Consider the following 15,440-nt stretch of genomic DNA (forward strand, 5'->3'; position numbering starts at 1 on the left):
GGCCTTGTTTCTCCTGCAAAATTACAATACAGAAAGAAATATCAGCTGGGGATTGTGCCATTGCCTACTCCTCCCCTGAGCATGAAGAACCATTCCTCATACAGGGCATGGCTGTAGGATGCTGTTAATAAAATATCTGTAAGAAAATAAAATTAAATAATAATGTCAGCAAATTGTACTGCCTGTGAAGAATTTTCCAGTTGTCAGGGATGAAGAGAGAGAGAGATACCTTGGAGAGAGGGTAACTTTTTTTTTTTTTCCCCCTTTAAGAGCAAACTGAGTGGAAAGGAGCAGAGGACTGTGTAAGGCAGAAACTTTGACCTGCCACAAGGCATCCTGTCATCCTGCAGGTGTATGGAGAAGAGGTATATACTTGGGGATGGAAGTTTTGTCATGTCACTTCAAGGATTAAAAATAATGCATCCGTCAGCCCTTATTTAAGGAAAACTTTCTGTTGACTTGCATAAGAAATGATGGATGTGGGCTGTACTCTGTCGTGCACACACCAAGAGCTGCTCACAGATACCAAGAGTCACAACCCTAATTTTTGCAAATATAATAATTATAGCACACTATATAGCATGTGTTTTACTACTCAGCTGTGTTTCTGATTAATTACTAAGTGGTTAAGTTCTTGCAGATCAGAGCTTAAGGCTGTTGTCATTGTCAGCTGAAATGCTTGGATGATGATACTGGTTTTCCAGTGGGGGGGGGGGGGGGGGGGGGGGGCGCGGAGGGGAGGAAGAGTTTAATAATGTTCCAGTAATTAAATTTATATTTTCATTCAGAAGAAAAAAGTAGAAGTCATCCAACATTAGACAGAAGAAGTTAGGGAAGAAGAATTCTCTGTATGCTTCCTGATGCATAAAGGCTTCAGCCTAAAGTTTTCTGCCTGATGTGCACAGCTGTGGCGTAATTTAATTATAGAAAGGGAAATGGACTTAGAATTCTGAGTCTGTCCATACATTTGAGTTAGTTGCAAGTGTAAATAATTTTTCCAATTAACTGATTTCCAGTCTTCAGTTAAGATAGCTGCTCCTACTGGGCAGGGACATTATTACAGGCTGACTTTTTGCATCTGGGAGAGTCCATGATTTCTAGGAAATTTGAGATGAAAAGCTCAAAAAATTGTTGCTGTGGCCGACCTATATGTGCTCTGTAACGGCAGGGGGTTAGCATCGTTTGAGAGCGTGTGTTTCTATACTGGAGATACTGCAGGTGCTTTTTAAACATGATTGGAGGCAGCTGCTGCTTGAGTAGCAGTGCTGGTGCTGTGCTGGTGCCATGCTGGTGCCAGCTCTGGCACACAGGGCAGAGGGCACCAGCCCACCCTGCAGAGCAGTGGCTCTAGTGGAAGAATTGTGGGCAGATTCTGTTGTCTTTCCTACATTTAAATTACTGTTAAATCAGTGAGGGAAGTAACAGACCTGTGGATTTGAAATGGAAATAGGGAAAATTATTATCCTTTATGCATACGAAAAAACTTCTGGTTAGATTTCTTGGCCTAGGGATGTTAGGAAAGGGCACTGTGCATGTGGAAAAAGGGGAGTGGGTGCTTTGCTGCTGCTCCTTAGGGGCTTTGTGCCTCTGCCAATGCAACGGGATGCTCTGGAGGGAAGTGGCATGGGCATTAAACTCCAATAATGGTTTTCTTTGTAAGAATTCCTTGCTTATGGTTACCCCTATGTATGGCCTCATAGACCAGAAACACAGGATATTTTCGGTGGTTATTTTCCCAAAAAATACATTTTTAAAAGGCGGTTAAAGTGCTGTAAGTCGATATGTATTGATCCGTTACATCTTGTGTATCTTCCTTGTGAACAGTAGCACAAAAGCATTGGTCTATACCAGCTTTTTTTGTATTATTAGGAAAATAAGTTTGGGTTAGTATTTAGTCTTTTGATAGCACCTGAAATATGCTTAGAGCTTCAGTGTAAAATGTGGTTCTGGTTGTGTTTCATTGCCTTGATGTTATGATCCTGCTTTTATTTACAGCTAGCAGAATAATGAAAATACCATCACAGTCTCAAGGTAAATTAATCTTTTCCCCAACCATGTCTTTGAACAGGATTCCTTTATATCTGCCAAGAGTGGATGTGCAACACCAGTCTCCTCGGCAGGGTACTCAGACATGGAAGTTAAAGAATTTTTTTCAGTGTACCCCTGTCAGATAGCTCAACAAGCTATTGCTGCAGCAGCTCCTTGGATTCATAAAAAGAACTGGATGTCTGTCTTATATTTGATACCAAGATAAGTACAACAATGTAGTGATTTTTTTTAAATAGAAAAAAGGCAATCTTGTAGCGTTTTAGTAGCTTCTGACCAATATTATGACAACTATTACTCAGCCAAAGCAGCCGTGTGCTTGGTGGTGAATGAAACAAAACAAAACAAAACAAAAAAATAATGGAAACTTTCAGTTCTGTTTTGAGCTATTTCCTGTATCAGAATAACAAAAATGCATACAATTGAAAGGATTGTTTCTGAGAAAACAGATGTTTTGCAAGGCTGGAGGCATAGAGGGTGCAGCTGGAGAGCGGCTGGGTAGGCGCATCAGCGGCAGGCTGAGGAGGATTGCAGGGGCTGCTTGGGGGGGGAAGAGTCAAGACAGGAGGAATGGAGAGGACTTGAAAAACAAGAACAAGTAACAGTGTTCTTTCAGTGTGGGGTTTTTTTTTTTTTTAATCTCCTTTTGATATTTTTTTAACATGTTTCTCAGACTGTTTCACTTTTGCCATGTATATTGGTCATTTTACTGTTCTTATTTATTGTATTTCTGTGTAGATTTGGTTTGTGTGCAGTTCCAAAGCGTAGCCCAAACACCAATAACAAGGGAGATGGTTACCTGCCTTGTTGTTTGGGGCAGTGGTGTTTATCGGGTTTTTTTAACTTTGTTCTGTGTTTCCCTGCCCTGTTCTTTTCCCCAGTTTCTTATCGTTTGATCAGAGCATCTTCAAGCTGAAGGTCAGTCAGGTTTCTCACAGGAGGCGCACACTCACTAGGACAGGGAACAGAGTGGCCTTGCATGAGAGATGCTTTTGCTTTTTCCTTCACTACAGAGACACCCAAGTAGGCTGCGGTGGTAATCATGGACAAGAGCCCGTACTTCCAGCTGTAATTTGAAGGAGTGACAAATCATCTTTTGTAGCTTATCAGGAGCCTGGATTTGCAATATGAATGTCATTGCCTCGAGGAACTAACATGAATCCATCAATTTGTAGGGCTGTAAAAGTGAGATGATGATGAATGGGAGGTGGTTTAGGTACATGGCAAGGACATCTCCAGTGGTGTAGCTGTCGATAGTTCATGGAGCTCTGTCTGTTATCAGCGCAGCCATCAGAGATCATAATCTTCCTTGGAAGATTTTGTCCCAGCTCTTTGTATCTTTGATTTCAGAATCATTTATCTGAAATGGTGTTCAGCTGTGATATGATTTGAAGGGGATACGTAGCATCATTATATAGTGTATACAAACTTACAGCTCAGTTTTAAAGCTTAACTGTGCAAGTAGTGGCATGAAGAAAAACTTGTGCAAAGCTCTTATCCTTTTTTTTTTAAGCTTAATGTAATATTTTTTTTCTTTTAAGTTTCCACTCTGTATCACGCAGCTGATAGTAAAGAGTGCCTGTATCCTTTAGTAACCAGTAAGTACAGGGGAAAAGATCTGTAACAGTGGAGGATGTTTCTAGACCCAAAGACTTGCTTTTAATTTCCTTAGTTTTTCACCTCCTCCCAGCTACCTATTTCTTGGTTCCATTGCAAGGAGACTTGGCTAATAGGGTAAAAAGCTATGCTTCCCTATGTCTGTTAGTTAATTCAAGAATATTTTAAAGCCAATTAGATAACACAGCAAAACATGTGGCATGTTTAATTCCGGGGCACTGGGAATATGTTGTAAACTATGGGAAAAGGGTGAGTGATTTGTTTGTTTGAATACAGCCCAGGTTGGTCACCTGCTAAGCTGGGCTTGTAAATCCAACTCATACCAAACGAGATACTCCATTGAGTGAAGACTTCTCTTTCAAAGTTAATGCAACTTATACAACAGAGCAGGGAGGAGGAAAACAGGCTGGGGAGTGCGTGTGTGTACTGTGAGTGAAATGCCGTTGTGTGAGAAGAGCAGAGTTTCGACACACGAAGGTTTTGAGATCCCAGGGACTGCAAAACAAGCGCTGTTTGCTTCCCTCCTGGGCGAAGCTGCATGAGGAATCTCTGTACATGTATACTTGAGGTGGGGGTGTGGGGTCTGTCCTTTCCTAGTGACAATTATATACCTGTAAAAGTTACGCTATAATCCTGGGTCAGCTAGAGAAAAGGGAAGATTTTTTTTTTCCCTAGTAATAAAGGCATTGGATGGCTATTTCAGGCATTGCAACAAAATTTCCAAGTTCTCATTCCTTTTTCTTATGTTAATTCTATATAAAAAACACCAACAACTTTTAAAATCCGTTTTGTAGGAAGATTGCTGCCAGTGTGCAGTGCTTAAACTATAGTTTTTAGATTACCTGTACAGAGCTGAAAAACCTCACCCCTTTTGTTGCAATTTGGTATCATTTTATAGGATCCTAGAATGGTTTGGACTGGAAGGGACCTTAAAGCCCACCCAGTCCCACCCCCTGTCCCTGGGCAGGGCCCCCTCCCCCCAGCCCAGGCTGCTCCCAGCCCCATCCAGCCTGGCCTTGAGCACTGCCAGGGATGGGGCACCCACAGCTGCTCTGGGCAGCCTGGGCCAGCGCCTCGCCGCCCTCACGGGGAACAATTTCTTCCCTAATAGCTGATGTAAACCTGCCCTCCAAGGGTAGATGCTCCAAGGACTTACTTCAGCCCACTGCTGCTTTATTGGGTTTTCTCAAGTTTTCTCAGTCCAGTGCTGATCTGAGCTGAAATAATGGAAAATTCACTGAATTCCTGCAGTGATGGTTTCAGTGGCAAATTGCCCTCACAATCTAGCACCGGTATTTTGCTGTCAGAGACAGTATTACAGGGTGAGGTAGGAGTTCTTGCTGCTTTTGACCTCCCCCAACTGCTGCAGAGCACAGGGCGTTAGCTTATGACTAACGTAGTTTTTATATCTGGTGGCTTTCTCAGCCTGGATCAGCGTTTTCCTCTTGGGTTTAATTTTTGTTGTTGTTCTTCCTCTTTTATGATACTAATTCTTCTATTTCAGACTTGAGCAAAGAAAAATCTTCTCCACCCTGCCAAGGAACCTTAATCCTCTGTTAGGTGTGACAAGTTGCAGATAGCTTATTCAGGAGGGATTTGATTTTCTCAGTGCAGGAGAAGGGCATGTGTTAACACATTTGTGGAGATGCTGAAGCTGTGCCCAGGGCAGTGACCTGCCCTCCTGCAGTGACTCTTTGGGGTGTGGGGGGAACGCAGGCACTCGGCATCCCAGGGATGCTGGCCACGGTTTCTGTAGACAGGCTTGAGTGCCCGCATCCCTGGGACTCGACGCAGGCTCTGATTGCTCCCTTCAACAAACATGCTGTAGGCTTGGATTTTACATCTCTAATGACTCAGAGGCTGGCGAGTTTTATTTTAATAGTAAATGCAGTTTCTATTTATTTCTTCAGATTCTAGGTTGTAAAGAACTTTACTCTTTCTAGAAATTTGCATTGGTAACTACCTTGGGTTTTTTTTGAGATAAATGGCTTATTAGCAGGCCTAGAACTTAATAATGAATGAGAAAATCAGATTCATTTCATGTCCCAAAGCCTTATTTCGAATTAAAGCTGCTGCTGGTGATACCATAAATTTATTTATATAAAGTAAATATATCTGCTAACTTAGTGAATGTCATGGGAGAAGAGAAATACTGACCACTGGTGACAGATGCTACCGTATATGTGTAACGCAGGCCCTGCTGTTGCTTTAGTTCTTACTGCAGGGGAGCTGGAAGAGCTGCTGTCTGTTCCCGAGACAGCAATGACTTGCAAATAAATAATTGAAGTATCAGGCTTTTGATGAGTGCTCAGCAAGCAACTAATACAAAAACAGATGTTACCCTTGAATCTCCATGCATGTTCCCGCACACTGTTACTACGATACGACACCAGTCGCAAAACAGATGTTACATGAAATTATCTGGGGCGCAAGTTCAACATCTGGCATAACTTGCTTCATTAGTTTTGTAATTGTTTCTTACAACATATTTAATTTACTGCATTGTCTGGCTGGTCTATGGGAAGTGCTTCTGGTTGGAAGGGGCAGGTTTTCACAAGTAGCACGTGGCCATCTATTTAATCAACCTTTGGTTTGGTTGCTCTTTTGCTGTGTCTCCTGCCAGTCTGAGGAGACTGTTCGATTGCATGAAGGATAAATATTCTGGGGTAACTTGTAGTAGTTAAAGTTTTAATGCTTCTTTGTAAGAAAATTGGATACGTGTATATATAGAGACCGACCCACACACGTTTCCGAAGTGGAAGCTGCAGAGGGAGAAAGGCTACAAAGATTTGTGTCTGATGTGAGCTTCAAGGTGTGCTGTTTTGAGGCTGGTGCTTTCTGTGAGCCCCTGGGATGTACAAAGTGAGCGTGGTCCTCTGCTCGCCTCACGATGAGTGGTTTAGTTTAAACATCAAGTCCTGTTGCTTTAGCTTTAACAATAGTTTGCCAAGTCACATTGATTGCGTTGCTGTCTTGTGTTTTGGGAAATTCTGGTTCATGCTCTGCTCAGACCAGAGGGCTGTTCTCCTGGGACAGTTTGTGTTCTTGGCCACGGGGAGTGCCTGTGGCTTGGTGGCAGTTGCTCTTGCCTGACTGGCAGCTCAGGGTGCGGGTGGTGCATCCTTGCTGCAGGCACGAGGGTCCACGTTGGCCAGGTCAGAGATATGGATCTAGGTCACTACAGGAGTTGAGAGGAGGGTTGGACGTGGTTGTAAAAAATACTCTGCCCTTAAAGAAAGAGGAGAGTTTGGGGTGGTGAGGGCCTTGTGGAATAATGTCTGTTAAGACATTATTTTGGCTTGAAGAGCAGGTACCTGTCTGTAGGACATCAGCAAGGTGCAGAGCTGCGTGAGCTCTCCCAAGGAGGCTGCAAAGAAACAGTCCTTGTAAGCAAAGAGATGTGGAAACCTGCCTGCAGAGAGTGTGTCAGCAGCAGGCATGGCCAAGCCATGTCAGATACCATCCCTGGTGTGAGATGCCCTGCCCTGTATTTACTGCTGCTGCTCTGCAGTCCCTCACCTGTGTCTGCTCTGCAGTACATAGGCACCTCAGTTTCTCTGGCTCAGCTGTAGGTTGGGCTGTGTTTGTGGATTTGATCATGAAACTGGTTCAGAGTTAAGAAGAAAATAAGCTTCTCCCCCTCATTTTAACCTGATGGGTTGGCAGTATGATGTAGGGTTGTGTTGGACTAAGTAGGAACAAGTGGGGCAGTAGGGAGACAAGAGGTATAAGGATGTGTAAAGCTCTGAGCTGTCAAAGCCTTTGTATTTTAGAGCAGCAGCCAGCCAGAGGCTGATACAGCCCCTCTAGCATTGCCTGCAAGCCGTGCCTGTGTGTGCTGGAAAGAGGGTTTCATGGAATCATAGAATGGTTGGGTTGGAAGGGACCTTTCAAGGCCATCTAGGTCACCCCCTGCTGCAATGAGCAGGGACACCTTCAACTGGAGCAGGTTGCTTAGAGCCCTGTCTAACCTGGCCTTGAATATTTCCAGGGATGGGGCATCTACTACCTCGCTGGGCGCCCTGTACCGGTGTGTCATCACACTCAGCATAAAAAGTTTCTTCCTTTTGGTCTTGGCAGCTCTGTGCCCCAGTGAACGGGCTGGAGGAGCGAGTTTGCCATGTGCAGAGGTGATGAGGGTCCTTATAAGCCTTGAAACACATTGGTACCATTACTGTTTCTCCAGTTACACAATTGCTGAAAATTTATATCGCTGTACATGGGAAGCAGCTGAAGGCTTAAGTCCAGTAATTTATGTTACTCAGAGTATACAGTGGACGTGTTATCTGCAGAGCGGGGGAATCCTGTGGAGGACACCGAGCAGGGAGGAGAGCAGGACGAGGGGGTTCCCTGGAGCAGCTGGTCTGAGCAGCTCGGGAGTGATCTCAAGCAGTCAATCAGGGGAAGGAGCAGTCCTGAGCTCTCTCGAACCGTGCCAGCTTTGTGGTGGGGCTGGAGCTCCTGACCTGTCTCACCAGTAAGCTGACCTCCCACGCCAGCCAAGGAGAACCTTTACCATTAACTTTTATCATTGATGGTGACCGTTTCAATCTTCAGCTTCGAAAAAATACTACTATCTTTAAATTTTGCCAAGCAATGAAGTGTGCCCTGAAAAATATGCCCAAGGCTTGGCTGCATACTTTTTCACAGATAACAACCCGTGTACCAGATCAGCTCTGGAGTGCCTCTGGCACTGCCTCCTGCCTGGAGGGGCTGTGGGCTTCCCAGTGGGATGCAGAGCCCTCTGCCACCAAGCTCCAAGGGCCTGGTGCGGAGGGAGCTCGGGTCACGGTGGAGGTAAATAAGCAGAAGAAGGATCAGGAGTGAGCTAGCACGCTGTCGTGTGTTATGGCCAAGGCCAAGGCCAGCATTGAAAGCAGTGTCTGAGTTCCCCATCTCTGGGCGCACCATGAAATCCGCATTTTGACTTGGGAGCCTGAGTGTTGCTTTAGCTGCAGGGACGCTGTCTGGGTTTGAATTTCTGTGGTGCAAAGCCGGGCTAGGCTTCGGATAGACCCGTAAGGTTCCCAAGCCCTGCTAGGCTGAACGGCTTTGAGCTATAACGCTGTTACCTTCCTTTCTGTATTACATTTTCTTGATGTGTTACGAATGAATTCTCTAACATCCAGGTGTCGTGTTCTCCTTTTTCTGCTTTGACTGAATATGCAGACAGGACACACACTTGTGCTTTTGTTTTTTCCCTTCCTCCCCTTCTCTCCTCCAAGATGAAATGCTTTGCTGCTGAAACAGAAGCATTGAATCTGGCCGTTATGCTGTATATAATTCTTCTGTATGTATTTTCCATCATGTATAATTAGCTTTCGTTTTCAAGAAGCAATTTTAAATATTCATATAGATCTATTATAAGGGAGCATCTGTATGATGATAGGTTTTCTGCAACTGAAGAATAAAAGGACCACTGGGACAGAACAAAAGGCAACTTCTCAAGGTAATTGTAAGATTTTATTGCTGTTTCACTCCGCTGCTTGAGGGTTTCTCCTGCGAATCAATCGCAGACTGCCTAATTTATGTATGAGTCCTGGTTGAAAGGCATTGCAGATTGATTTGCTGACAATGCACGGGGAAAGGTGACCCTAATTTGTGACTTCACTCTCCAGCACAGGTCTGTTGGGAGAGGGGGGTGCTGGAAACTTACAAAAACGTAAATGCAAATTTTTGTGTTTGCTTGAAAGATTCTCTCTATGTATTTGGTAAAACGTAATTGATTTGGGATATGAGTAGCAATTGTTTAGTATTCTAGAAGATATTAATGAGCTTGTAAAACAAGTTGAGGTGTTTTTCCTGAAATGTTGGCTCCTATAAGATTTTATAGAGAAGTCCTGGAACTTTTTTGTTGGCCAACCTTGAATTGTTCAATTAGTGCCCTGAAAATACTCGGATAAGTAGTATTTCATATAGTAGAAAAGAGCCTTATCAGACTATTTATTTCTTCATGTTTCTGTGTTAATGAACTCTCTCCTTTGGTGAGCTTGCAGGTAAAATAGTAAATAATTCAAAATGGAGCCTTGCTGAGGAGATCTTTATTTATCTAAAATGAGGCCAAGAAGGATAACAATGAATATTTATGCAGCAGGAGATGCATTTGGATATGAAATAGGGATGCAAAATGGCTGTGGCATAGACCTAATGGTAGACAACATGTACTTTTAAAGTAATCCAATGTTAGTTTTTTCTTTCATTTTCACCATAATTTCTGTGCTTCAATTTCAGCTTAGTCTTTCAGGCTTGATCCTCCGCTTGGGTGTTGGCAACTCTTAATGCTGGGGCTGCTGTGAACATCCCCGGGGACCGTGGCCACGGTGGGGTGGGCTGCGGCATGGCTGTGCGGTTGTGGCACCGGTGGGCAGGAGTCCCAGCTGCCCTGCAGGGTGGGCCACCACCAGCCAGGGGTCACAACTGCTTCCTTTGTGTGCTGCTGGGGGCCGCCGTGCCATGGGGACGGTGACAGTGGCCGCAGCATGGGCTTTCTGCTGACTCAGCACCGGCATCCTGCCTGCGCTGCCCGTGCCACCGCTGCCCCTCTCATTAACGGCGTTACTGAGCTCGTCCTCGCAACAGATTTGCCAAGGGCTTTTCACTTTAAAGTTGTCACTTATTATCTGGATGTAATTCCGTCTATGCTGAGTATCTGTTCCTAAACTTTAAAGCCTCTTCCAGGATTTAGCCTCTGATCTAGAATTTCTAGTGATTCAGCGGAGGAAAGGGACTGATGGGTCGAGCTGAGGTTAGCAGAGAGAGCCCAGGCAATTTATAAACCTCCTCCGCCAAAAATAAGATGAGACCTTTTCTCCCACACTGTCTTTGAACAGGTCGTCCCCTCTTTGTCTGCTCCGAAAGCTGGGGTTACTCAAATGTTCATCAAAGCGCTGATGTAACGGTCCCCGGTGCTGGGAGCGGGGGCCAGGGGAGGGCTGGCTTCTCGCTGGTTATCAGCTTTTCCATATGTAAATTGCATGAGTGGCTTGTGCCGCCATGAATGCGATATGCAGCCTTCTTTTAACTATTCCATAAATTCAGCAGTAGTTACAGCAGGCACCACTCGCTTTCCATAAGTTGTTTGGCTAATGACTGAGAGCAAGGCGTAGTTCTTAATTTTCACGCACCCAGCCCTGCATTGCAGAAACCGCTGCTGCAACTGGGTACATTAGCAAAAAGGAAATGGTGAAGGTGGTCATAAAAAAAGGGAATTAAGTCCAAGCTGAGCTGCACGGTATAAGTAAGAAAACGGCAATAACCTGAAAATATTTTGCTCTTCCTGTAAAGATGTCACGCGGTGGAGATTCATGTTAGAGGATTATCTGACAAGCCTGCGGAAATATTGCAATTGAAATAATACAGACAACTAATTCAGCTCTTCCTTTAGCTCAGGAAGTATCCTTTAGCTCAAGAAATACTAATACGGCAGCTTTTGTGCGTTGCGTGGAAGCAGTTGGTTGGGAGTCATGCCAGCATGTGGAGTCACCCACCAGCCGCTGGCGGGTGAGGCTGAGCACCGGTGGTAGGTGGGCTGAGGTGGTCGGGGCGGTGACGCCAGGATGTACAGATGGAGTGGTGGTGGCCTCGAGCTCCAGGACTTGCTGTTCTGGGTTCCAGTTTCTGCCTCTTCTGCTCTGACTGAAGCTGTCGCCTAGTGAAGCTGGGGCTGAGACCTGGAATTTCAGGTCAAGGTTGTGACTGCAGCGAGGAGCGATCTGCCCTGGGCTGCTGCTGGGGGCAGGACTGGGCATTGCAGTTGAGACATGAAGGAAAGCATCTCTCCCTAGGACCAAAACAAGAAGAACGAACTTCTTGTGAATTTTCTGGTTTTTGAAAAGACTTCTGTTTTTGCGGAGTTGATGTCGTTCTACTTTACAGCTGTGCCTTCACAAGATGACTGAGTGATTTGGCTTAAGCGTCACTGAAAGAAATGGTCTTTCAGGGTCTGCATATTTGAATGCTAAAGGTAGGTGAAAGAACATAAGAGCGGTGGTTAGCTCTCCTCCCTGGCAGAGGATGCTCAGCACATCAGGCTCCTGCCTGGCCTGGGGCGAGCAGGGAACAGGCAACCAAAGCCACCAGGCAGGTGGCACCGGGGCAGGGGTGGGAACTCGGGCTGCAGCAAGGGAGGGACAAGTTAAAACTGAGGCGAAGTTAGGTATTTTCAAACTAGATGGCCTGTGTGAGTCTCATCTGTGAACAGGCTGGAGCGATATCTGGGTTTGTGTTGGGGAGCCTCGGGGGCCAGGAGCTGTTGTGTGAGCAGGCAGAGGGCATCACGTGGGTCCGCTTTGGGAAGGAGACAGGGAGGACCTGGAGGTTTCACAGTTTAACTCCATTTCCAGAAAAAAAAGTTTGAAACAACTAAATATCAGTACTGGAAACTGTTGGGAAGATCTGTAGGGCGTGACATGTCCTGTCACATCAGGCTTCTTCCCGTGACGGTGTAACGTGCCTTATGGATTTGAGCAGGACCTGTAGATGTTGTAGTGGGGCTTTGCCTCTGTCTCAGAAAGGTGATGCTTTCTCAGAAGCATGTTAGGAAGTTATGGATGTGATGAAACAGATGCTTCCAGAGCAGCTGGGAATTGGAAAAACTCAACCCTGAAGAGTGCAGGTGTGTGGCCTTCACAGCCGCCTAGGTGGTGGTACGCATTGTGTCTATTAATGGCTCGGCTTGCATGGGAAGTGTTGTGTTAATGGCACTGAAAGTAATCTTGGCTAATTAGACAGCGTGGAGAGGACAGCAGGCAGGTGCAGAGCAGTTGCAGAGGCTGAAGGAGAAGTCATAAGCTGCACCGTGTGAGTTGGTAGCTCTCATCTGTAGGAGAACCTGGGGAGGGACCTGTCTGATCCTTCCCATGTCACAGTGCGTAAAATGTATGAACCTACAAGAGAGGCACTGGTGGGGCTCTGCACCTGGGGCTGGTGACCCCCTACCCAGAGCACCGGGGCTTTGGGAGGGGTCTGGGGCTAACAGAGTCCAGGAAGCAGTAATGAGAATTACCGGGATTTACAAGGGATCTGTTTGGAGAGGCGAGAAGAATTGCTGCTGTGAATGAGTTTACTGAGGAGATGATTAGAAGGGGATGCCTGTCTTCAAGCGTAGGCAGCGCAAATGGGAATAGTTTGTAATCTGTGTTTCTGGGTGGGGGGAGAGGGAGCAGTGGGCTGAATCTACGAGAGGAAAATAAATTCAACAGTAAAAATAAAAAGAAAATGTGAAGGACCGGGATACAGAGCTGAGGGATGCTGAAGAAGGGGCGATCTGAAGGCACGCTTCGGACTCCACATGTCAGGAGTGGGCTGGGCATAGGTGGTCCAGCCTGGGAAGCGGGGGGGGGAATGGCCCCCGTGACTTGTCAGGGGCCTTTTGCAGAGGTGGCCCATCGTGCTCCGCTGTATTACGGAGCACTTTGCAGCGATATCCGTTTGTATTTAGAATGAATCCTCTCGCACTTGTGTAAACGCCTAAATAAAGCATGACTCATTTAATTACACTGAAATTATGTGACTTCACACTTCACTTTAGGAGTTGTTTTAACTTCCTTCTTAATGATTAATGTCTCAGTTCATGACAACAGGTATGAATCTTTTAAAAATATATTAGTAGGGTGTTTTCTTTAATTCACATAGTTATCTATGTTGAGGTTTTCTTGTGGCTTTTTTTTTTTTTAATGGCAGGAACTACAGGAATTGTGTTTAAATTTTTGGGAATATTTAAGCACTTTTCTGTAAATCAGGTGAGAAAGTTGTGAAATAGCGTCCTTGGTGCATTGACTTTGGAACTATAGATCGTGGCTACAGCAGTCTGGGCTTCAAAGACAGGCATCTGTCATGGTACTCGTCGCATCTGAAAATAATGCTGCATCTACAAGTAGTGTTAGTCGTTGCATCATCAGGTGGGGGACTATTTTATAAATTATAATTTGCTTGCTGGTTTCATCCTGATTAATTGTGTTTCATTTGTTCTGGTTAGTGTGGACTGGCTTACCCTTTGCTTGGTTTAAATCAGTATTGGTCTTGGTGTGAGCCAGTGGAGGTGGGTTATGGCTACTTCAGAAATGCACTGGCTGAGGCTGCTGTTCCCTGCAAGTCTGGCCAGACATCTGCAAAAACTGGCAAAAGAGTTCTTTAAAAAGTGTTTGAGAGTGAATTTATGTCTGTGAGAGAGAGGATGTATTAATCATTTTAACCTTTTTTACTACAGCATGGAAATACCGTTTTGAATTTGAAAATAATTTTCATCTCTCGCTTTTTCTCTGAAGTTGTAGTTCCTTCTCTTTTTTGTGTGCTCTTCTCCTAATTTTGAATTTTTGTGATGTGAAAGCTGACTATTCCAAGTCTGACCTGTGTAGTTTTAGATACGATGTCTGAACATCTTCACAGCCTTTGTATAGCTTCATTGAGAGCCACTCAGCACGACATGAAAAAGAAAGAAGAAATCTCTTTTTTTTTTTAAAAAAAAAATCATTTCTGGAACTATGGGGCTGTAGGTAAGCCATACATATAATACATCAGTGGGAAACGTGTACCTTCCAAAATTCAGGCTGCAGTCAAAGTTTGTTATGACCCTGTTTTTTAACATGTCTAAATCAACCCTGGTTTTAATGCAATTTGTCACGTAGCCCATCTTCATAACTGTTTTGAATCTAATCCTGGCGAGCAATAGTATGAAAGAACCCAAGCAAATAAAGGAACGGATCATCATCATACTCAGCGCTGCTGCCTCCTCATCTTGGATGCATTTGTAGAATCAGATTGATTGAAAAATTCCTCACTATTTTAATGTGGTAAATGTCACTCTGTAATGGTGGCACATCAACCCCACTGTCAACAATGTCATTTAATCCTTTCCAGAGCAGACCTGCTAATGCAGTGCTTAATCTGCCGGTGACAACCAGTGATTTATTTTCACTGGAGATCCCAGCGTTGCTAATTGAAATGGATTTGAACTAGTGTTAGCCATGGTAGACTGGGTTTTGGGACTTGCTTACGATACTGAGAAAGACAGATAGGACCAGCTATACCAGGTTAGTAAAATTTAAAAATTAGCATTACAGAAGTGGTAATTTATGTCTGTATTCATGTATGTATCTTTAAACGTACCTTTTTTGAACAGATAACGTATTTTCTCTCTAAATCCTTGTTAAGCTGCGTGCAGTCCATGAATGCCTGTGCCATGCAGATTGCTAGTGTGTTTACCTGAGAAACCGGCTTCTGGCGCGTCAGCAGTCGTCACTTCTCGACTGTCTGCTATAAATTTTTATCACATGCATACTCTGCCGTATATGATGACCTCTTATGTGAAAGCGAAAGCAAATGTAATAATTGGCCTACTTAAATTAGAGACAAAATGACTAAGCAAGTGAGACAGTCTATCAAGCTTGATTACTCTAAATTGAAATTCATTTTATTCAGTTAATTGCTACTTTGCCTCTCTCTCTTATGTGTAAGTGATTATTCTAATTTGTATTTTTTAATTGAATTATTTCCATCTCCTTTAAATGATCTTTATTGCAGGTATTTGTCTAGAATACATGAAGAATTGCTATTCTCAGACATAATTTTGTGAGCAGTTAAATTTAACATGATTTTAAAATTAGATATCTATCCCTTAAGTTCTCTTGCTATTCCCGAAGCGGTCAGAAGCAAAGCTTGTCTGTATGTGTACAACAAAACTCAGCAGGGAGTGTGCTGTAGACAACCCCATAAAATACATTTTTATGATAAAATTAAACTTTTAATCGCGGGTTGTTTTCTAACTTGCCTCTGAGGAA

The 15,440-nt window shown here is 44.3% G+C and overlaps 1 protein-coding gene across 5 annotated transcripts in view; it reads left to right on the forward strand.

The window, feature by feature from the left end:
- The window catches only part of PTPRE (protein tyrosine phosphatase receptor type E), a 109,138-nt gene that overhangs the window by 46,629 nt on the left and 47,069 nt on the right, over positions 1 to 15,440 (forward strand). Inside the window, exon 1 of one of the 5 annotated variants that reach the window (XM_056351229.1) lies at positions 10,986 to 11,626. The exons of 3 other annotated variants lie outside the window; for them this stretch is intronic. Coding sequence is in view for 1 of the 2 variants with exons in the window: in XM_056351228.1 (XP_056207203.1) it covers positions 12,522 to 12,529 (8 nt within the window). In the remaining variant the exon portion in view is untranslated. Of the gene's footprint in view, positions 1 to 10,985; positions 11,627 to 12,506; positions 12,530 to 15,440 lie in introns of those variants that run through there. One more of the 5 variants, XM_056351228.1, reaches the window with a different exon arrangement.

This window comes from Falco biarmicus, chromosome 9, assembly GCF_023638135.1.
Source record: "Falco biarmicus isolate bFalBia1 chromosome 9, bFalBia1.pri, whole genome shotgun sequence".
Lineage (NCBI taxonomy): Eukaryota > Metazoa > Chordata > Aves > Falconiformes > Falconidae > Falco > Falco biarmicus.